General features: G+C 40.8%; 1 protein-coding gene across 1 annotated transcript in view; it reads right to left on the reverse strand.

Annotated features, from left to right (window-relative positions):
- LNX2 (ligand of numb-protein X 2) overlaps positions 1-23044 on the reverse strand; it is a 62108-nt gene that overhangs the window by 16039 nt on the left and 23025 nt on the right. The window contains exons 2-4 of the mRNA XM_061993155.1: positions 11681-12199; positions 3745-3983; positions 2535-2734 (exon numbers count right to left, since the gene is read on the reverse strand). Coding sequence (XP_061849139.1) covers positions 2535-2734; positions 3745-3983; positions 11681-12081 — 840 coding nt within the window. The 5' untranslated portion in view covers positions 12082-12199. The remainder of the gene's footprint in view (positions 1-2534; positions 2735-3744; positions 3984-11680; positions 12200-23044) is intronic.

Here is a 23044-nt window from a genome sequence, read left to right on the forward strand (position 1 = left end):
TCAGATGTACGGCTCTGCCCTGATGGAGGAAATCCTGCCCCATAATTTCAGGAGACAGAAACTTAACAGCAAGTGGATTGATTATACTCACCTGCCTTACCTAAGCCTTTTAACCAAAACCCCTAAGTAAGCAACCTAAGTAAGCGAAAATACAAACATGCAGCTTCCCACCACCTAACAGTAGTAGTAACACTTAAAAATAGGAAGGAGAAGGACCCAGAAATGTGTGTATAACAGCTATCATGTTTACACTGCATATCTGAGCTGAGGGGCTCTGAGAGGGCAATGCCAAAACATTTGGCTGTGGTTGTTCTGGTGTGATGAAGGGGCAGCCACACACAGCGGTACTCTACCCCAGCACCAAGGCAGGGGGCAGCCCTCCCTCCCTGAGCCCCCTCCAGCCTCCAGCTCAGTGCAAAGCTGCTGGTCCCAGCAGCACAATGAGCTCAGACACCAAGCCATGGCTGTGTCCTGCTGCCATGAGACAGGCTGTGCCCTTGGGCAGAGGGAAAGGAGGCACAGCTAGGAGAAATAACATTTAGAGTTGCCACCAGCAAAACCCACCACGGCTCATCTGTCTTAAATTAAATCTTGTTTTATTTTTAGCTGTTGCTAGCTAAAGTAAATACATAAAATATGGTAGCATTCAAAGGGCACAGAAGAATATATGCAACAAAACGTAATTCTTCCTACAAGGCAGTTCATAATATCAGAATAAAACAGCCTTGGCATTTCTTGGGGAAAGAGATTCTCATTAGGACATATTTTACATGAATTACAGTCACAGTCCAGCACAAAAAAGGGGCAATTTGTAGAGCACTTTGAAAATGTTAGGTCTATAAAGATAGGTGCAGACAACACACACTTTTATATAGCTGTTACTAAATGCTGTTCCCTCAGATGTTGAAAGGGTAACGCTTCTTGTTTGACTGGGCAAGAAAATGCTGAGTTTCACCTTGCAGTCCTTTCTGGCTTTCTTTCAGTCCTTTGAAGATGTTCTCAAAAGCATCAGACTGAAGTGTGCATGCTGAGCTGCATCTAACTCTGTACTTAATCACAGCTGGCAGAGAACAAGCCTGCTCATTTTAATACAACAGCTCAGTGCCTGCACTGGTAAACTCAAAGCAAAAAAAAAGATATCATTCCAAGAAGTCTGCCTTTCAGGTCCTGAACCTCTCCCTTGGCATGACAGAAGGACTCTGGTGGACTCCCCCCTAGCATCTGCCAGCCCCTGGGCCAGTGAATTGGTAAGGAAGATTCACTGCAGCTTATAAATCCTATTTGTAGCCAATCTATTGCAATTTATGGCTTTGGAAACTATAATTGACACTTGTTCAAACAGCAAGAATTTCCAAAGCTTCACTGGAGATCAAGCTTCCTATTCTGGCAACCAAGGAGAGCCCTCAAGTATCAAAATAAATTAGGCGGCATTCAATCAGCGTCTACAACTGCTTGTTAAAAAGGCAACATTTTGGAAACCTCTTGGGTTGCCTTCTTGGCCAGTCACGATGGTAATATTCCAGGAGAGGAAAAAAGCACATTTCTCAAAAGGGATGTTATTTTCTGAAGTGCAAACTAATTTCATTCCAAGGGTAACTCAGTTTTTAAGCTATTTCTATCAGCTTGATTTCAAAAATATGAAATGAAAAAGGCTGATGCTAATTTTGGACTGATCTTAGGTTATCAGATCAAAAGCAAGCACTGTTACAGAAGTCATTTTGAGATCATGGCAATGTATTTGTTTCAGGGGGAGTGACTAAAAATAGAAATAAGCTGCAGGACTGTCCTGTTTATGTAGAACTCAGTTACTGCCGTTCTTCGGAGTTCTATAAACAACTCCTTTCCCTAAGGTAACATTCAACTCCAAAATTAATAGAATTTGATCCTTTTTACACTGTCTGTGGCTAATTACTTTAAACTGTAACAGAAATATACACTCAGTCATAAACAAGTTACATTTTAATTGTTTAATTGTTTAAAAATATATATATTTAGAGTACCTTTCTTCAAATCATGCCAATGAAGAATATCACTGACTCTTTCACATACTGTGAAAAACCCAAGTCAACTGCCCAGGCTAATGGGAGATAACACTGAAGCCAGACTAAAATGCTGGTTTAGACGAAGTCAGCCTTGCAACTCACAAATTGCTGTTTATGAAGGACTAATGATGCCAACTCATTGGCCAGAAGTAGCCCTGCACTCCTTCAGAAAGCATGCATAAAACTGAAACAAAGACCATGTCCCCCAACATTTAAAACCAGAAAACTAGTATTTTAAACATTAAGAAGAGATGCTAAGGAGGAAAAAGAATGCCAGGGACTGGTCTGACAAACAACGTTAAGTACCGTAGCCAAAAGTGCTAGAACTACAGGCTCTGCTACAAATATTCATTTGCCTTCCTACTGATAACTGCAAAGCTAACATTTGCACAATACAGTCTGACAAGGAAAATCTCTCATTTCATTTAAAAGGCAGTTCTGCAAGGAGTGAATGGAAAGCAAGGAGACAGAATATGTAATTAAGTTCCATACTTGCAGTATTTGGTCTCCAGCAAGAAGTCTTCCATCTCTGGCAATGATCCCATCTCGATACACCTCTTGAATGACAATGTTGATCAAAGGCGTTTCATTGCCACCCACTATGCTAATTCCTAATTCGATATAAGGATTGGAGCGATGAATTTCAATAGTAGTGATCTCTCCTTCAGGCAATGTAGGTGGCTGTGGATTTGCTGCCAATTATTTTATAAGAAAAAAGATGATTAATATCCTTTATACCTCATTCACTTTCAATAAAGCAAGTCACCAAAGGACAATGTAGACAGGCCACACAACAATGGTTTAACAACAAACTACACAAGTGCAATTGGATTACTTCCACTACCTGTTGGAACACCTGGCTTGTTAGAAACCTCTCTCTAACAACTCAGTAGCATCCACGTGTCTGGAAATGCATTTATTTGTATTGGAAAAAGATATCCTGAATCCTTTGGATCCTGTCCTTCATGATAAAATTCTGTACACTTCATTTCCCGCTTGACCACTTGTGTATTCATGTCTGACAATGGTATTTTGGGGCCTACCCCATGGAGCATGACTCTTTGTTAGCCAGTCTCACAACTGAACTAGTAGCTGCCACCGGGTCAAAAGTAGTATTTCTGAAGCAAATATAAAGACAACTGAAGAGGAAATAGGAGATGCTAATGGATGGCAAATACAGAGGAGAAGGAAGGGGTCAGGGCCACCTTCCTCTGTGGTGAGGGCTCAGCAATTCCTCTCTAAAATCCCAGATGTTAGAGGTGTTACTGCTTGTTTGGTGCAGATGGATGTGGGAGCTACCCAGCTGCCTTTTCGCTTGAGCAGGAAAGCACTCTGTGCCTGAGAAGGCTGCTGATCGAGGTGGGGGCAGGGGTAAGGGGGAAGAGGGGAAAAGAAGTCTCACCATAGAAAACAATTTTGGTAATTTTACAGAAAATATGCTTCTTCTGCTTCATTGCAATGCCAGTGCTACTAGTAGGATAACATCAACTACTGCACCATGACATGATAAATGATGATATAGTACCATGGTGTCTGACACACTCTCAGATACTTCCTCCTAACTGTGACCAAACTGTAAGAGGAAGGAGCAGAAAATGAAGTTGCAGATTCACGGTTGGCAAGAGACAAGCTCTGACACCACAAATGTCTCCCCATCTGATAAAAAAAAAAAAAAGCCTTGAGAAGATAAGTGATGACATACTGTCTGCTACTGTGTTCTCCTCAAAAGGTGGGTTGTCAATGCCGGGCTCATCTGTCCAGGCAGGGAGGGCGGGCGAAGTGAAGCTCTGCTCGGCTGGCACTATGCCCTGATCTGCGTCAGGGGATAAACTGCTGGGCTGCTCTGGCCCACCAGAACCACTTTCACCCTCTCCTTCTGCTTGCAGCTTGCTTGTTTTCCTTCTCTCCAGAGCAACCCTCCGATGAGAAGCCCCAGGACACCTGTGAAGACAACATTTAGACCATGCTTCAAGCCTGCAGCAACATTTGTAGCACAGAAGGCCTGGGGGGCTCCATCAAATTAAATCAGTCTTCTTCAAAGCCACAGTTTTAAACTAATAATAAAAAAACCTCAACACACTGGGTTTTAAGGCCAAAATGTGTTTTAGTCTACATAACCCAAAACCAATACTGCCTTCTTCACAAAACTTCTGGTACACAGCTTTTTTGGCCATGAATTAAATGTGCTGTAAACACTTTCTGAATGTGAACTTACTCTGTTACGTACATTCCAGCTTCTGGAAGATAACCTTGCTGAAAAGGTCAAACAGGACTGGCATAAAATTCCACAGAAGAGAAGTCCCCTTCACAGACCCATTGGGAGACCCACTGAAGCAGTCTCCCTGCAACCTTAGTAAGCCAAGAGAAGGAAGCATCATATTTTTCTGAGGTCATTTGTGGGAGGAAAAAGATGAAAATTTTACCTATGTGGCAATCTGAGCATTAGAATATATATATATATATAAAAAAATCTACTTGTCTAGGAGTTTGTAGGAAAAGTTCAGCAACAGTAACAGCTGTGAGTCAGTTCACATTATGAAATGACACATTTCAGAAGTCCTTTCTTAGGGTTTTCCCCAAGGCAACTGCTGGTCATCTTCTTTCTCAAAGTTAAGGAAGTGCAAGATGAAAATTACTTGAAAGGTTCTACCTTGTGAAAAAGCTTCTCTGATTTTAATGACGGAACACAATCCTACTTCTCGGGTTTGTCCAGGTAATATTTACTACATAATATCATTGGCAGAGTGGGATTGGTCAGCGAAGAAAACTAGTCAGCCTCTATTTATTCTGGTAGCCAGAGACATGCAGTTACAGGTGAAATTCAGCAGGAAGCTTTTATCATTCAGCATTTCACATTGCAAATCTCAAAACAGGAATCCCAAAGGGCCAAGAAAAGGAGAGATGCCATCCCTGCCCTTAAAAATTTCTACTCCTGAAAATCTAATCACTGTTAATATGAAAAAAACCTAAAAAAGGACCAATCTCCAACATCACTCACTTCTGCAGCAACATGGCAAGTGGTATATGCTCCTCCAGAGGAAACCTTTTGTCTACTGTGAACTCTGACAGATATGCTGTCTGCACTGATTTGCAAGAGTTTAGAACCAGACCACCTCGAGCTGCACATCCTTGCTCTCCCTGAACTGTTCTGTTAGAGGGGTGGCCATTTTTCAGCAAAGAAAATAGCTCATAACTGACACTGTCAGAGGACCACGTTTCAATTCCCACTGAGCTTGGATGTCGGAGTCCAGCCATGCTGGATTACTTCTGTGAACCAGGTACTTCATTAGGTATCTTCTATCAAAACATGGTGTTGACACTTTCTCAGCCAGCTCACAAGGCTTGTGGATCACAAAAGATGTGGTGTAGATGGCAAATCACATCTTGAAATATTATTTTTTTCTTTTTTTCAAACTGTATCAAACCAGGACAGAACAAAAATCATCCCTGGAAGTGTCCCCTTTCAGTCAAAGCCTTCCAAACCATAGCCAGGACCTCCTCCGTGCTCCGTCACGGAGCACATTCCCTCATCGTTACCTGGCAGCTGATGAAAGTCATCACACAAAATATAAATAGATGTGATGTTTATTTTTGCCAATGATATTTAATTATCATTTCAAAGGCTAGTACCAAGAAACAAATAGCCTCCTGAGCACACCTACTCAGCTCTGCAGAATCCTGTTTGTGCAGCACTCTACAAGGCAAAAAGGAAAAAAATCCCAGATTCTTCTCCCAGTTAAGCAGTAATTGTAACATACGACAACTTTCAGCCTGGTATAGTGCAACTGCATTGCTAGCAAAGCAGTTGTCTGGTGGAGACATTAAATCACGGGATGCCAATTCCTAGGTTTAAACCACGTACCAAGCAGCAAAGCCCAATATTGGTATTCAAGTACATCGATAAAGGGATTTTTCATTTCCACTTGCAACATAAAAAGATTTTTATTGGCAGTAGGAATGTATTACTCACAACAGCAAAATCATACAGCAGTCATAACAGTTAACAAGTGACAATAAATCTCTAAAGGTGCATACCTTCCATAAGCACTGTTTTTGCCAGACATTTGGGATAAAGAGCTTTTTGGACTAAATCCTGTAACAAGTTATGTACACAGATGGGCATTTCGGGATCAAAACAAGCATTGAAGATTGTTTTTATGGGTCTAGGATTCCATTCTCATACAACAAATTGCATACATGAAGGCTAAAATCAGGAACAGCATCTCAAACAGCTATAAAGCCAGAATATCTTGGCTAGGAGCAAAAGAAAGGTATGAATGCCTTTTAGAACTCCCAGAAATGATTTTATTTTTTTCATGAATCAAGATGCTCAAGAGTAGAGATGCTGAAAGATCCAGCTAATGCAACTGAATGATGCTATTTGTCAGGAAACTTGAAGGGCAGTTGTTCTTGGAATGTAAAATGAGCTTCTGCTCATCAAGAGTTCATCAACTCTCTCCTCTCCTCCCTTCAGCACCAGCTTCTGCTCAGCTCTGGACAGTGAAGCTTTTACCTTCAACTTCCCTTAATCCATATCAGACAGAGAAGAAAAGTTTTCTTTCTTTGTTTTTTTTAAGTTTTGTTTTTTTACAGCCAAGTCTTCTTGGTTTCTTATTTAAAAGCTGACTTCTTGGAACACTAGTAGCAATCCCTCTCTGCAGATAAAAAGAGCTTTCATACAAAATTAAGATGTAGCTCACAGTGTATTCCGTGGAATAACAGTAGGGGCTTGAAAAACACATTTGCTCACTGCTACTGAAAAGAAAGATTTCATTGTAACTTATGCCATCAGCTTCTGCCCAGCCTAGAGGTTCGATAAAAGAAAACATGCCATATAGCCTCAAACCAGTTGCACTAAATTGTTTTCTAAGCAGGAGCTGAATTTAAGCAAAGACTGCTGAGAAGCAACCCAAATGTCTTTGCTATTGCTCATAAAACCTCACCAGCAAAGTGACCTTAAGCAGTAACTCTGTCAAGATTTACAGCTGCAATACAGAGTAAAACACAGTGATGCTTTGGAAAGTGAAGTGTTTGGGTCTTGGTTTTTCTTTTGGCAGGAAAAAAGAAAGAGTTGTCTAGGTTTGACAAAGGAAAAGGTGGTTTTTGTGGGTTCGTTCATTTGTTCACACCCAAAGATCTGAAAAGCCTACAAGGAGCCAGGTGGCTTCAAAGCAGAGAAAAGCCACAGAAAGATCCTTCACCTTTCCAGCAATGGAAAGAGTCCATAGGGCATGAAGAAACTCTGAATCTGTTGCCTATTCTCTTGCTCAGGTGTAAGAAAAGACTTGCCAAACGAGAGTCAAATCCCACAGATTCTCTTTGTTTCTCCTGGTGCTACAAAGGGCAGGGTTGGGATGGTGCTTGCAGCCAACATGGGACTGGATGGGAAGAACAGAGCTCAGCAGCACTGCCATAAACACCAAAGTAACTGGGATTGTCAAAATTTTGAATGATAAAATTCTATATCAGCTAATTTTCCTCTGGATCTTGTTAATCTAAATCCACTATCAAGCGTGCTGACTGATACACTGTGAATAGCTCAACAATTTCTTTAGTTCCAGAAAATACAATCCTATACAAAGTTCAAACTTAACTTGACATAAAATTGTCCTGAATGTTGGCCTCAACACTTAAAACATTTGGAAAAATGTCTCCAGGCAAAATGAGAACTTGAGCTACTGTAGCAGAATACAGGAGGGGAAAACCAAAACCCAACTCAAAAGCAATACAGAAATATGATACCTAACCCTCTCGTTAAAAACCTGTACGAATTCCAGAGTATGGTTTTGTACAACAAAGCTTCTTCAGGTCTGAGTAATCCATAAGAATTAATGCAATTAATATAATACACAGAAAAGCTCAATAATTTTATTATCAGATTTGTTTCTGATAAATTTACCTTTGATATTCAGAAGTGGTACCTACTCTACCACACATTAATAAGATTTCTATAGTAAATGACAGGGAAAACCAGCATTGCTCTTTTTTTTTCTCCTTCAAATCAGATGATGTGCATTGTGTTTAACTTGGAAAATCAGAGTTCTCAAGTGAACGTGATGAAACTGAAAGGCTGATAAATCAAGAATATTTTCTTGATGTAGTGCAGTTAGTGACCATGAAGTCATCATGGTTGTGTCTCATGCTTTCTATCTCCTTGCTGGAGCTGCTTGCAGTAACCTTACACTTCGAGGTGCCTCATGGATACAATGGTATTTTCCTCCAACCAGTATGCTCAAACGAAGCCGATTAAAGTAACACTGGAAAATCTGAGTGTGACTGTTTTTAGGCAGTGAACCTAACCAACCTTATTGCATTTCTTAGAAATACAAACTGGCTCATGTAAAGGCTTGTTGGGATTTGTTTAAATTAATCTATGAGGAAAATTGTAATGTTGAATTTTATATTTCTTTCCTATATTTAATGATCAGTAGCAGAATTTTACTGGATTCACTAATCCATACAAAATCACATTTCAACTACATAGCTGCTGCCATCGTTTATGTCAGCAATTATCATTTCCAGGTGTTCAGGTGTTTGCAAATAAACTTAATTGGAAACTGTCTATCACCATGTATTGAAAATGCATATCAGCATCCCAAGACAACAGAAGGAATGGAAAACGAGCAGCCTTCTGCAACTGAAAGCTTTTTTTCCAGCAGACAAACAGAAGAAGTTAGTGACTCATCTCACTCAGATTTCATAATAACCTTGTGCATTAAGTAAATTAATATCTCGTATATACCTAAAGAGAGCATACATAGTGTTCCACGTACAAACAAATTACATGTCCCTGTTGTAAAAAGCCCTAATATCATTCAAAGAGATGGCAATCAAAGAAAATGGACTGAAGAGGGGAGAGGGATATAACAGCAGGAAACCACAAGATAGACTAAATGTGTAACAGGAGTCTTGCTAGCATTTTGCCTTATATTAAAATCACATCAGCTTAACATTAGGATTATAAATTGGACAAACAGCCTCACCACCCTCAAGCCATCATACAGATCAAAAATTAGTTGCCTGGAGGAGCCTAAGATAATATAGAAATCATGTGGAGAAATGAAACATGGAAAAAAACCCCAAACTAGAAAGAAAGGTTCCTCATTAGTCCCCATACCTCCCTGATATGGACGCTGCACATATGTACAATCATGCTATGGATACAACCACCAAGAAAATCCAGGCACCTCCAGGCTCACCACAGTCCGTAGGGTTGCTGCATGTCCTGCATGCCTAAGGTCCTCTCAGGCTCTGAATCCCAAGAAGCCTTCCAGTTGTGGGAAGGAAGGAAGGAAGGAAGAGGACACACTGGCAATATGGAGGTGAACGAACTGTTTCCAAGGCAGGTGACAGCTGCTCTCCTCCCCTCCTCTGTGGAGCACTTGCCTGCACACACCCCCACACACTGTGTCCCACTCCAAAGCAATCTCCTCTGCAATGTCACTCTTCACTCCAAGATGGTCTCTAAGACTCTCCAAATGGATAGAGACTTGGAAAGATGTCTATGGGGTAGATCCATATACCTCTCAAATCAGCCTTTCCATCAAGGAGGCCACAGTGTCACTGGACCAGACTGAGGGCAGATGGAAGAGGCACACAGCTAATACCACTCTTCTTCTGGGGATGGCAACAGGAAAGGAAACTTCTCCCTGTCCTGCAGCAGCCATCACTGTCCCTTCCTCTGGGCCCAAGGTTTTCAATCCAAACAGGAAGACTCTTTGCCCAAAGGGCTGGCACAGATAAGACTACTGAACCATGAACCACCCTCATGAAATGGGAAACTGCTAGAAGTTTATGCAGGCTGGTTTGAAAAGGAAATATCTTTTTTTTAACAAAAGCAGAACCAAATGGAAAGAAAGCAAAGCAGGCAAGAAGTGATGGAAATGAAAAGATCTTGTCTCAGTTGGTGACTGAGGACATCAGCAGAGTTAGGACTTGTACCATCCATTTTTGAGAAGAGCCACCAGACAATATATTTGTTTTTATGAACACTGTTGACAAAAACACTCACACATTGAATTGTATTTCCCTGGTGCCTTTTGTCTATGTATAGTGGACATGTGCAATACTCGTTCTTCAGGGTTTGATGCTTTTTTTTCAGAGACGGTTACATACTTTTCTGAAATCTTTCTGCAAAATGAACATAGGTTTTCAAATAACATTGAGTTGTACACAGGGAATATTTTCTGGTAGCAGATGCAATTGACCTGAACTTTTCAAGTCAGATGTATTTCCTTTGAATATATAATTTCCTTCTCTACATATTTCTCCACTATATTCCTCTTATAATTTCATAGATCTCTAAATATTTTGAAAGTAGTTGGTGTAAATATGCACATTTTTTAGCATTGGCTCATTAATTTAACCATATTTTAGCTTTAACATAAACAGTATGTCCAAGTTTCTGTCCATGTTCATATAATGAAATAGCTAATGATGAAAAATCTCTGTTGGTTTACTGAATTTCTCCAGCTTATAGAGTAAATAAGTAAAATGTACATCTCAGAACAGATTTAACATCTTTCCATTAGAAAAATGGCACTGCCTTACAGAGAAGAATGACAGATCTGTATGCAACAGGGTGCTATACACACAGTGCAGAGACAATTCCTTTGTTGGAAGAACCAAGTGTAGTAGTCTGCACAATACGAAGTATCATTCCAGCTGAATCTGATAATCATAGAATCATAGAACACCAGGTTGGAAGGGGCTGCAAGGATCATCTGACAAGAATCTTATTTCTCTCTTTCTATCATGGCCTCCTTTCAAAATTTAAATATTTAGGGTAGAAGAACTATAAAATTATGAACAGTTCAAAATAAGGTCCTAAACATTTAGGTGCTGTTCATACTGGAATGTATCTCTCTGACACAAAATCATTCACAAAAGCTGCACCAAAACTTCCCACTGATACGAAGTGATGAGTTTCTACCAGATTAACAGGGTGTTGGAAGTGTTTTATAAGCAATCAAAAAAAAAAATCCTAGAAACTACATTATGCTTGCATGACATACCAGTGACCTGCTCAGTAAACAGAGGGTTTTTTTTAGAAGAGAGAAAAATAGGAAAATAGGTCTTGCAGGAGTCTCAAGAGATAACCCTGTCCATCTGCCTGCCTTAGAGCAGAAGCAGTTCTGCCGTAACTATTCCTGATAGAGGTTGGTTTAACAAGTTCATTAACATTTCTGAAAGCAAAGCAAGCGATGCTAGTGTTGGACTATTTTAAAGCTTATTTTCCTAAACTCTGAACTAAATCTCATTTGTACTTATTGCGCTATTTCTTTCCTCTCTGCAGACTGCGTTTACACATCTCTCACTTTTCCCCTCCCTCAGCCTTTTTTTCCCCTACCATAAAAAACGTTCGTCCTCTTTAACTTTTTCTGCCAACTCACAGTTTTGAGACCTCTAATGAATCATATTTTTCTCCTCATGACTCTCCTCAAGTGTTCTTCACCATCTCTAGTGCGATGTCCAAAATGGGATCCAGTGCTCCTCCAACCATTTCCTACAGTCTTCTACCACTAATTTAAAAACCACCACCACAGCTCTCCTCACTCCTGCCTCCAATTTCTATTGCTACACAAACTGGCCTACCAAGCATGAAAGGAACATGCAATTCAAGCATCTGGACCGCTCACCTGTTTTTCAGATGTGCTGCCAGGTCACATCGCTGCATGACTTCCTGACATACGGAAGAGAAAGGGCACAAAACAAACAGCTTGTCTAACAGTTTGTGAACAAGAATGCTGGATTTTTTGCAGAGTTTAAAATGAAGTCTTTTTCGATCCAGTGGGCAGAAATCCTTCTCCTGCAGAAAGTTCCTTAGGCACTTGTAGCAGAAAGTGTGTCCACAGGGAGTGTCCAATGGCTGCAACAAGGGCTGAAGGCAAATATGGCAGACTAAGTCATCATCTACTTCATTCTGGTAGTTGTAGAGGTGGTTCTCCCTTGTCCAGTGCTGCTGGCCACACTCAAAACACAGGGGGTTTAAGGAGGCATTCTGCTCCACCGAAGCCATGTCGTCACCTGTAGTCCCCATTGTACAGCTAAGAACGCTGATGGATCCTCCTCCTCATAGGACGGGGTTGCTTATGTAAAGCTCAGAGGGAAGCAACTTCATTCATGGTGATTTGCAGTCTTCAGTCAAGTGTCATGTTCTGCAACAAATAAAGAAATAAAAATTGTTCATTTTTGCATGAATTATGAAAAATTCTTGTCAGAACTTTTGACTTCTGGCTTTACCAAGACACAACAGCTAGGCACAAAATAAGAGGATATTCCTGCTTGCTGTAAATGTGTCACAGAAGACAGCAACAAAAAAAAATCTGTAAGTACAATTCCTTTTACAACATAAACATTTTATGGCTTCATAACAGCTGCTGCAATGCACAGTTTTCACCTGCAAGATGACCAGTTTGTGACAGCAAGGGCACCGCGTTATGCAATGTCACACCAGAAACTTGCAATTAGTGTCTAGAGCAAAAATATCCTATTGTGGAATCACGACTTCTACGAACAAGTAATTAAATGTGTTCTTTAATATGAGATTATGATTTTAATCTGGTTCTACTCTCTTTTTTGGATTGTGACTATTAACGTAGAATATTTTACATTAAAGGTCTAAATACATTGCATAAAAAAATAACAGCAACAAACCGCTTACCCCGTTCTTTCCATTAGTAATATTGCAGAGATGTCACCAGTTACCTTCAGATTTTCTCTCTGGGTTGCTACGCAGTAAGAAGGACTGATTGTGTCCCATATGCCACATTTGATTGAGTGCAGAGGTCAGTAATGAAAACACGGAATAAACTAATCAGCTATTCGTTCCAAATAACTAACCCGTTTCACTTCTTATCTAACAAATTACAGTATTCTCAGTGGGACAACGATGATGTGGCTCAAAGGACTGTAGGTCCTTTGACTGCAGGTCAGCCATCAGACTGCATTTTCAAACACTGAATCCTTACCTCTCCCAACCTTATTTACCATTCTCTCCCTTACCAAACCACATTGTTCGATGTTAACGGGATGATTTAGAAAATAAATCAAATTTTCTCACATTCTTAAGAGACCTCCTCATTTGTGAGTTTTGGTAAATATTCTCACTGGTGAGGAAAAAAAGAAAAAATAACACTTGAGGGACGCTTACTTTGCGCCTAAATTCTTTATTGCAATTCAGCAAGCAATGCTCAGGCCAGACGCCTACTATATCCTAGCAGAGTAGTAGCAAGCATATAGAGAAATGAAAACTGCTAGTTTAGATACCAGCCCATCATCTTTATTTTTAGCTGCTGAAATGTAGTCATAAATATATTCTGAAATTCACACGGAACACATGAATTTCACCGTGTCTTACTTTTTAGAGAGAATCTCTGGTTTGGTTTTTGCCTCTTAACCTCACACTGCCAAGCATAAGACTTAGAGCACATTTTACAAGGATTATTATATCCTTTGACGTAAAAAGGATTAAATAGTAATTTGTAATCCAGGCTTCTATTCTGCCGTGGAAATTGATGCTCATCGTTGTCCAGCCTCGTGGTAGATAATGTGCACCTTCTGGAAGGGATTTCAAAAGGGAAGAGCGTAGCAATTCTTTGTCATTGGAGACTAAGAATGCAAGATGAGACCCCAAAAGAGATTACTCAAAAAACAGTCTTAAAACATATTATGTAATAGTTTGAAGATTGGAAGGCAGATGAGGCGAACAGCGTGTGGGGCCCTCGTGCTCCAACCGCGGCTCTCGCTCTTGTGCTCATGCTGCTGGATTAAGGCAGAAGGGATGAGACCCATTTAATGGCTGGTTTTTATGTAATGCAATATAAACCAGATAAATGTTCCACAAAAACACTGCACTAATTTGCAACTTTAGCAAATTATTTTGCCGCTTAGGATACCATGATTGGAACACGTGGCGTGTGTTGTGCTGTAATGGGGGTATCTGCAGTGCCAACAGACAGGGCAGGGGACAAGGACATGCGGAATGGGCAGAGATGGTCATTTGAAGAGTGTGTTGCCCAAATACTAGACCCACTGCTACTGTATTGACTGTGACTGGGACTCTTCCTACTTCTCCAAATAATCAAGGTCCCAAGAAAGGAGCAAGCCCTACATCAGCAAGGCTGCAGAAAAACCCGGGGACTCTTCTTTGTACTGCGATTATAGAACCCTGGTTAGAGACCTTTGACAGTGAGCAAACTGAACTCACCTTCTTGAAGCCTTCTGGTATTTCTATCCTTTGAAGTCTACGTGACTCACATGGTAGTCTGCCACAGAGCACAAGGCAGTACCATATAGTAAAAATACCCATAAGATAATTTAACTGTATACTTGCTATGGTCAAAGATACCTGCACCCCTCTTTCAGAAGGTTGTATTAAATCTTTTTATGTGATAAAAACTTTTTAAAAACAGCTTACTATAAATTTTGAACAATAAAAAAAAAAAGAAATAAGAGCTATCAGGCTTTCAGTGCCATGCTTTAAATTATCATGAGAAGTTTTCTTTCTTACGAAAGGTATATCCAAAGACAAGCTCTGTTTACTGAAACCAGCAGAGTTTATCCTCAGTGAAACACAGGCAGTTGCTCCCTGTTGTCCACCACTGAAGGAGGGCAGCAGACATACCTGTTCTTACTGTCTCACTCCAGCATTTTAACACTGCTGGTGTGAGGACAAGTGCAGGGGCAGAAGGCCAGAGGATTTCTGCCAGCAGCAGACATTTTCTCTAGCCACTTCTCCATGCTGGCAGTGCCCTGTTAGCTTAAACTATCAATAAATAACATATCAACTAACCCCACCATCTTTTCTGCAGCTGATGTGATCCCCCTCTCACCACCCCTCTGTCAGCTGCAGGAGAAATAGATAGTGGATTACAACATGAAGATTCAAAAAAGAAAAAAACCCCACACAGACACACACACAAATCCTCAAAAAACTCAAAACAAACAAACAAAAAACACTACCACCTATTCCATGACTGAGGAATCACTCACCAGGATTTGTATTGATTATATACTGCAGCTGCCTAATGATCAATTCCTGGTCTTTTTACAGGCTGTTCCCAATGCAAAATGCCAATTGATTTAAGAAGTCCACAAACACAATATTTGTGGTCTGAGCAACAACCGGGATGGCAGACAGAGTCTAAATTTCACTGATGTAAAGCACTACATGCCTGAAATCCACAACACTGGAGCGTTGCCATTTTTAATACTCTCCTTCAACCCTTTTTATGCATCCCTTACATTTTTTTTGTATCTCTTAGCACTGCAGGTCACCAGCCCTACAGGACAGTATAAGCTCAGGAAAGCAGCAAACAGGAAAAAAATAGTCAGAACTATTCAAAAACAAAAGAAGGAAAAAAGCCATCCAGGCCTCTTATTTAAGAAACACAATTCTGTAATTCCCAAGGAAATAATTCTCCTGGGACTTCATTACAACAGCTGAACATTGCAGGTGGTGCCCTGCTTTCAGTTTTAAACCACGACCCACTTGGGAACTGGGTGAGACTGGACACCCAACTGTGCAAATCTTTCTTTTTTTTAAAGCGGACTGTGCATGAGAGCAATTTTAGACTGAAAAAGACAGTCTTATCCTCAGGCTTTCTCTAGTTCTGACTTATTGATTCAACTAACATTCTTTGGAGAAGCTTGACACAGTTCTACAGAAGTATGTCAGACTTTATACCTACATCAGATTTCAGGATGTTTATTCCTTCTGTCTGAATGGGCACTATAAAAAAAATGCCAAACCATGCAAACTAGAACTATAGCAATAACTTAGCCTTTTTACCATGGCTATCTCTCTAAAAATGATTTTTAATATACCCCAATTTCCTCTTTTGTTTACTACATCATGCAAATTCCTAAACCAAAAGCAAAGGCCAAAGGCAAACCCTTTGATGAATGACAGTCCTGTTTCTTTGCTGGACCCTGGAGTCCCTGTATCCCAAACAAGCTGGGATGCAGACCTCTCAGTTCTGCCAGAATGGACATCTTCTCACTGAGATATATCTAACCACTGAATCAACATTTGATTTCTGCTGTGTAGTTTAAACCACCTGCAGTTGAGAAAACGTGAACCTCTTATTTCCTTGTGATTCAAGGCCACTAGGTGCTGGCAGCTGCTTCTCATCCCAGAGGGCTCAAAATTTTGCTTCCTGCTGGAAGCACAGGAGTGCCTCGGTATATCCCTAAACCAGTTGAGAAAGAGAGGCTATGGAAAGATGTTACAACAGCTATAAGTGAAGGTTTCATATGACCCCAAATTCCTGGTCAGTCAGATTTGTACTTGCGAGGCAACACATAATATATATCAAACAATAATTCCAAATATCACCATAGTTGTCACTCTGGATTTCAGGAGAGGCTTAATTCTAAAATGTCACAGGATTTCTGAAGTCTGTTCTCCACGGCCACGGCACCTGAGCGCCCAAGCTAGCTAGGAAGGATCTCAGGGTACCAAAATTTTCCTACCACATTCAAATGCCATGGCTGTAACAGGATCTTTTAGCAGCCAGGAGTGGGAACCTGGACAGCGGTTACATCCATAGCTTAAAACCACATCATAATCAATTAAATATTAGTTCTTAGTTCCCAGTCTAGCTAGTATCCTTCATAGGAATTACAACATCAGGCTGATGATTCATAACTGCTTTCAAAGCAGACTCTGGCTCAAATGGAAGAGTAGAAGATAGCAGAAACGGTAATAAAAAACATGATGAGAATAAATAGCTGGTGCACAGCACCAGAGGGGAAGAGTGTTATTCCACATCTTCCAGTAAGCGTGACCTAGCTCATTAGATATAATCTCTGCTTTAATATTAAAGCCATACAGCAAACAAGTGAAGCAGAACTAGCAACTTGTATTGACTTTACAATATCCATGTTAATTATGTTGATATCTGAGGGCTGTACTGTCTTCAAACACCAAACTTCAATTCGATTCAAGTCCAAGTTTATGAGACAGTAATCCTGTTAGACTCTTCCTCTTTTGAAGATGCAAACAACTGAAAGTGTTGTCAAAAAATGGCATGTAGCAGCTTAAAGTCAGGAAAAAATCTATGAGAGACTGGCATGGCACAGCAATTAGATTGGGACAGATTTCTGCTGCTGCTGCAGCCATGTTATCACTGCACGTCAATTATCCAAGACATCCATTTTTTATACCAATGAGCGACATTTTTCTATGGCTTTTTAAGCTATTTTACTGGAATTTTTCTATTAAAACTAAATAAAACTGTGCTTTAATGGTGACTTTGTTCCACTGAACTGAACCCAGGCAACGTTTGGCTTAGGGTAAAAACATCTCTCCATCGACTACTTCTTTGCCTCTGTGCTTGTCTTTTTCATCTGTCAAAGTAACGCCCACACAACCAAGGTGTCGGCTCTACATCCAATGCTCATGTGGCATCATTGCCGCAAAGACAATGGGTTGCAGGTGATGGTTTTCCTTCCACACCTCAGGATTGTGGGCTTTTACATGTAATATCCTAAGAAAGACATGCAGGCATGCTGCCCTTGCTGGGTATTTCTGGTGTACAGCATTTTTCCAGGCTGTGAAATGAAGCTCTGCTTAAATGTGGCAAATAAGGAGTGTTTGGGAAAATTAAAAGGCCCATAAGTTATGTTTGTTATTTGTGGAGTGCTGTGTTTCTGTGGCAACAGAGGGCTACGGGCTTTAATCACCGCTGTGCCATTACGGGCCTGCACTGTAAGCACAGTGCCAGTGGCGCGGATGGCAGGAGGAACATCTGTGCTGCCCTCGCTGCCCCATGCTGCCACCACGGCCTTGGCAGATCTCAGCAGCTGGAGGGCCAGGGAACAATGAGACGGAAAGAAAGGGGAAAGCCAGGAGAAGTGCAAGGCCATCAGGCCTCAGAAGGGAAGATAGGAGATGCCCATCTCCCAAAATGAGCACCTTGAACCCTGAGATGATCTACATTAGGGGGATGACAGGAGGAAAGTGAAAGACACAGTGCCTGGAGATAAAACAAGTGGCCAGAAGGTTTTGCTCTAACATGCAAAGATCATCCTGCAGCCATTTTCTACAGCACAAATGGAATGGCTTCTATTTTGGGACCAGGAGATTAAAATAGCTTTCCTTTAGTCAAATCGGTCTCAAATGGGACAGGGAAGATGAGTATTGTGACCCTATGGAGGTCTCTGCAACAAAATATCCATTTGTTACAGCAAATACAGAGCTGCATGAGAGAAATCATCTCAGAATAGAAGAAAAGGAGACAAGGGTATGAATCTTTAAAAAAGTTACATCTATGCATCTACAGATTAAAACTTGCATAATCTTAGTAAAAAATGAGAAGCACTGAAAAAGGAAGAAGACATGCAAACCAAGCTAGACAAGAGCTGCCCAGGTCTGGATGGCCAGGCTATGGTAAGCCTGAATCCCCTGGAGAAGAAAGGACTTGAACTTGCACCCTTTCCTCTGCAGGCATGGGAGCCACTGCCGCCCACCTTACTCAAAGTCTTGCTCACAAACCTTTGCCCTTCTCTGATAGCGTGCTTGACATGAGAGGCAGCAGCCACCTTTACAATTTGGAAGACCTATTTTCTGTGGCTACATTCAGTTCTCTGCTAAGTGGAAAGGGAAGGGCTTGCTTCTATGGGGTGAATCCTGCCTGATGTCAGAAGCCACCCCCCTGCAGAAACCACCACATGCAGGAAAAGTGCCTGGAGGCTCGAGAAGCTCTCATGTTTCCTAACTGAGTGCATCTGCAACTTTTATGTCTGAGCATATAAAAAAATTCTGCACAAAACCCCCCTCAAGCTCCTAAATCCCTTTGCAGCAGTGAAAAGAAAAAATAAATACAGAGAAGCAAAGTGAAATGAAAGTGAAAATAACCCACACTTACCTGCCAGCAGAGCCAAAGACAAATTTCCTTCCTAGTGCAAAGAACATAATGAAAGTACTGTCTCATTATCACTCTTGTAATGCATGGGCTTTCATACCCAGTGAGGGCAAAAAAAAGTACCCCAACAGTCAAAAATCCCCCTTCAAGGAGACAACTAGCGAGGTTTACTTCTTGCTGCTGGAGCAGAGAAAGACAAGAAAGAGTAAAACATTTGCTTATCCGCTATGGTTATTTTCTGCAGTGCAATCTGTCCACCAGCCCTTGCCATATGTGCCACCCTTTCTGTTTGGAGAGATGAAGGCAGCAGAAAGCTGTCCATCAAGATGCTAAACCTTCTGGAAAGCCCTCCCCTCCGCACTTTGCCCTGAAATTGGGAGTTCTGTGGATGAAGAGAAAACATTTAACTAGATTAAATGTAGCTAGTTCCTGGGTATGCACAGACAGACTTTGATTTAATTCAAATTTTAAGGAGCTAAGAGATTCAAAGAAAACAGTGAGCTATGTTCCCTTTCTCTGCTCTTCTGTATGACCAACCCCCATCCCTATGGGTGTGCATGGTGAAAATTCAGGCAGACAACACTTGGATTAATCACAATGGCTTTGATGACAGAGAGAAGCTGGAGGAGGAGGGGTGGAAAGGAGGATAAAAGAACTTTTTGGGTAGTTAAATCACAGGACTAACTATTTTGAGGGGGAAACACCAGCCCCATCTCTTCCTTTGGGTGTATGCTACCTTGTGTAATATGTTACACCTGGTTTGCCCTATCAACTATAACCCAAGTGAGGGCGGAAAGCTATTTTGAAAGGTAAACCATGTGTTACTAAGCAATTCTTTAACTTAGCCACATCATGAAAAAAATTAAGCTACTCCCTACTAAGCTAACAAAAAAGAACAGTCTCTCTCAAAACAAGGATTTCTAAAATCTATGTGAGACAGAGCCAAGAGGCCACGCTTCAGAGACATCTCAGATGAACGATAAGCCACGCGCTGTCCTTGCTCTGCAGGAAAGCAGGCAGTCCCCTGCAGCTGCAAGTGCCCATCAGCTGTGAGGAATCCACGACAATTCATGGCCAGAGGAAGAAACCTGAATGTAAGTGGGAAAGGGTACAGACGACGGTCTAGACAGAACGTTTCTGCCTTCAGCCTCCAGCTTCAACCTGCCAAACAGCTACCCAGCAGCTCAGGAGCATCACTTGAAGAGTTAAGGCAACCCCTAAACTGGTCTGCCCTGTCCAGAAACTGCTCATTTTCTCTCTAATGAAGTCAAATATCACCACATCAGGACTCTTCAAAAAAGAAAATAAAAGCTTTCTTAAGCCCACAGTCAGAACTGTGTTTAACTCAGGCTACCTAAGCCAAATTAGCTGGAAGACACAACCTGCTCATGAGCACGGGTATTGCATGCAGTGTGACTGGTTCACCTGAGAAATGACCCCATTTGGTCTGCAGCCCTGCACAACCAGGTAGCCGAGAAAGCTGTGCTGGCTCCGGCTACCACTTGGCAAGCAGGTGACTGTCCTGAAAACACTGCCATGCCTGAGCAGTCCCTGCCTGTGCCTGAAGAGTGACATTAGGCTGCCATCCGCTAGCTGTCACTTGAATTAACTCCACACTAAAGTCAAGTTCTTTGATTCTTCACGCTTTCAGGAGATGGCTGGACTCTCCCCATTAACTTGCTGAAGGCATTTTGCTTTGTTTGCTGTAACTTAATTTCCACCTGATTTCCAGGGATAACTTTCCTTTTGATCCATGTAAAAGGTTATTTTAAGAGCCAGCTGCTTAACCCAGCTTTCAGCACACAGAAAATGCAGAGCACAAAACTGTCCTCATGCTCTTCTACATTTATAAAAAACATTCCCATATTATTTTGTAGGACACTTGTCAAAAAATAAAACTTTACATTGAGGTCTTCTGCTTATGCTCTCTATGTACATGTGCCATATCTCAGATAGATCTACTCTGTACACAGACACTGAAAACAAATGGCTCCATGCATCGTCACAATCTACATAACAAGAAGATGTTAGATCTAGAACATGTTAGATCTGTAGTCTTAAATACACAAGTATATTCTTAAATAAAAACCATTTAAATATTTTGTATGTAAACAGGTCTTTACATACACAGTAGACTAGTATTTGATCCAGGGCCTCCAGACAGGATTCAGCAAGGGTCAGGGACATTTTATTGACTATGTAAAGTCAAGTCTGGTTATACAGATTTGGCAGAGAAAAGGAATATGGAAGCAAAGACAGCACTGCATTTGTTTATCATATATTATCCACTTCAGTCCTTTTAATTCCACAGCTACCAAGTAGATCCATTTGTTGAATGGAAAACAAAACAAAAACCCCAAACATTTTTTCCTAAAACATTTCTCTATTCCCTAATCATGTTTACCAGCCGTCTATTTCAATTACTTTTCCTATTAGTTTGGCTGACTGCATGTTAAAAATATATATATATATATATATATTACAAAAATAGAATTTCAGCACCTATTAGATAGAGAAAGCTTTTACAGTGCAGCTATTTATCTGCCTGAGGTGCAAAGTTTGGCTGCTGGGAGTGTGTCCCCTGAATCCTGTTAGTGCTCTGAGAGAGAAACTACTTCAGCTGGAGCATAGCTGAAAAACAGTCCTTTAAGATTCATGTAAAAAGTTACAAAGATGCACAGCAGCACACAGTAGGCCAACAGGTCCTGCTGTGTATTCTCAAATGAGTGACAGGGCCTAAATATTAAGTGGCAATCTTCCACCTCCCCTTGCAGAATAATGTGGAGGAGTGAGTGCTGAACTGCTGTTACAGCATTTCTTTCTGCTTTCCTTCATAATCTGGTTCTGCCAGTTTGAAAAAATATGATTCCTGAACAAAGGCAGACAAATGAAAATCACTATCTTCTAAGTGAGTGGTACAAACTAAAAACCAAGGAGATAAACAAAATGACACTAAAGACAGGTAAGTGGTAGCACCTATGTAAAACAGCAAACTGGTAACCATATGCAGAAACTATATACAACAGATGTATTAATATAACTATAAATAAACTAGAATAAAATTATAAAGAAATAAACTAGAACAAAAATTTCCAATAAAAGTACAAGAGGGTTAAGTGCTCAGAGAAGGTTACTTGTCCTTAGGAAACAGAAAGAAGGGTCAGGAGAAATTTGCTGAGGTGGGGAGGCTTGAGGGCTCCAACTGCTATGCTGGTCTAGCAAACAAAAGCTGAAATGCTAAAAAACTTAGGCCTAAAATCAGGGAAAAAAAATGCATTGCAGTTCTCAGATACTTAATCGTGAATCTGCAAAACATAAAGAAGACAATTACTCAAATCAGTAGGGAATTCTGGTTCAGCACATTTTGGGAAGAGAGTGGGAAAGAAGAGATGCTCTAAAGAGCCCCACTAGGTAGGATGCTCAGATTCCTAACTTGAGGCATCACTTTTCTGTATCCATGGTCAAAATGGTTCCAGGAATAGAGGCTGACAGAAGCATGTTACATTGGGAAGGGGCCAGCCTCTCCTCCTCCTCCTTCTCCCTGTCCAATCTTTTCTCAGCATACCAAAATTTTGCATTTGAGATTCTAAGGGGAGTGACACAATTTTCACTTCCTCATTTATTCTATGAATTCAACACTTAAGAGACAGCTCTTAAAACACCAGTCTTGCTTTGAAGGATATGACTTCATTAGCATTGCTTTTGGGAAAAGGTCTTCAACAGGCAGACGATTCAGCCTCCACAGTACCAATCTTCACTCCCTAACCACAATGCTCATTTTCCCAAACCAAGCACCTCTCAGCAAGTTAGGTTAGGTTCACAGACACAGAAAATTCAAACTCCTTTTTATTTCCATACTTTTCTTTCCACTCCTAATCCATGCTAAACACTTTCACATGTTTCATGCCAGATACTTGCATGAAACATTTTCTAGACATTTTAACCTTTTTTTTTTTAATTACTATATTGTCCAAAAGCCAGAAACCATCCCAGACAACACTCCTACTGTGCTGGGAGCGTGCAAATGAATTCAAAAATGTATTTTGTCTCTAAGATAAAGACTCACATTCCCATGAGATATATGTCGTTTCCATAAAAAGGGAGCAGTGCCGTGCACCAAGACAATGAGACCCC

Source organism: Colius striatus, chromosome 1 (assembly GCF_028858725.1).
Source record: "Colius striatus isolate bColStr4 chromosome 1, bColStr4.1.hap1, whole genome shotgun sequence".
Classification (NCBI taxonomy): Eukaryota; Metazoa; Chordata; class Aves; order Coliiformes; family Coliidae; genus Colius; species Colius striatus.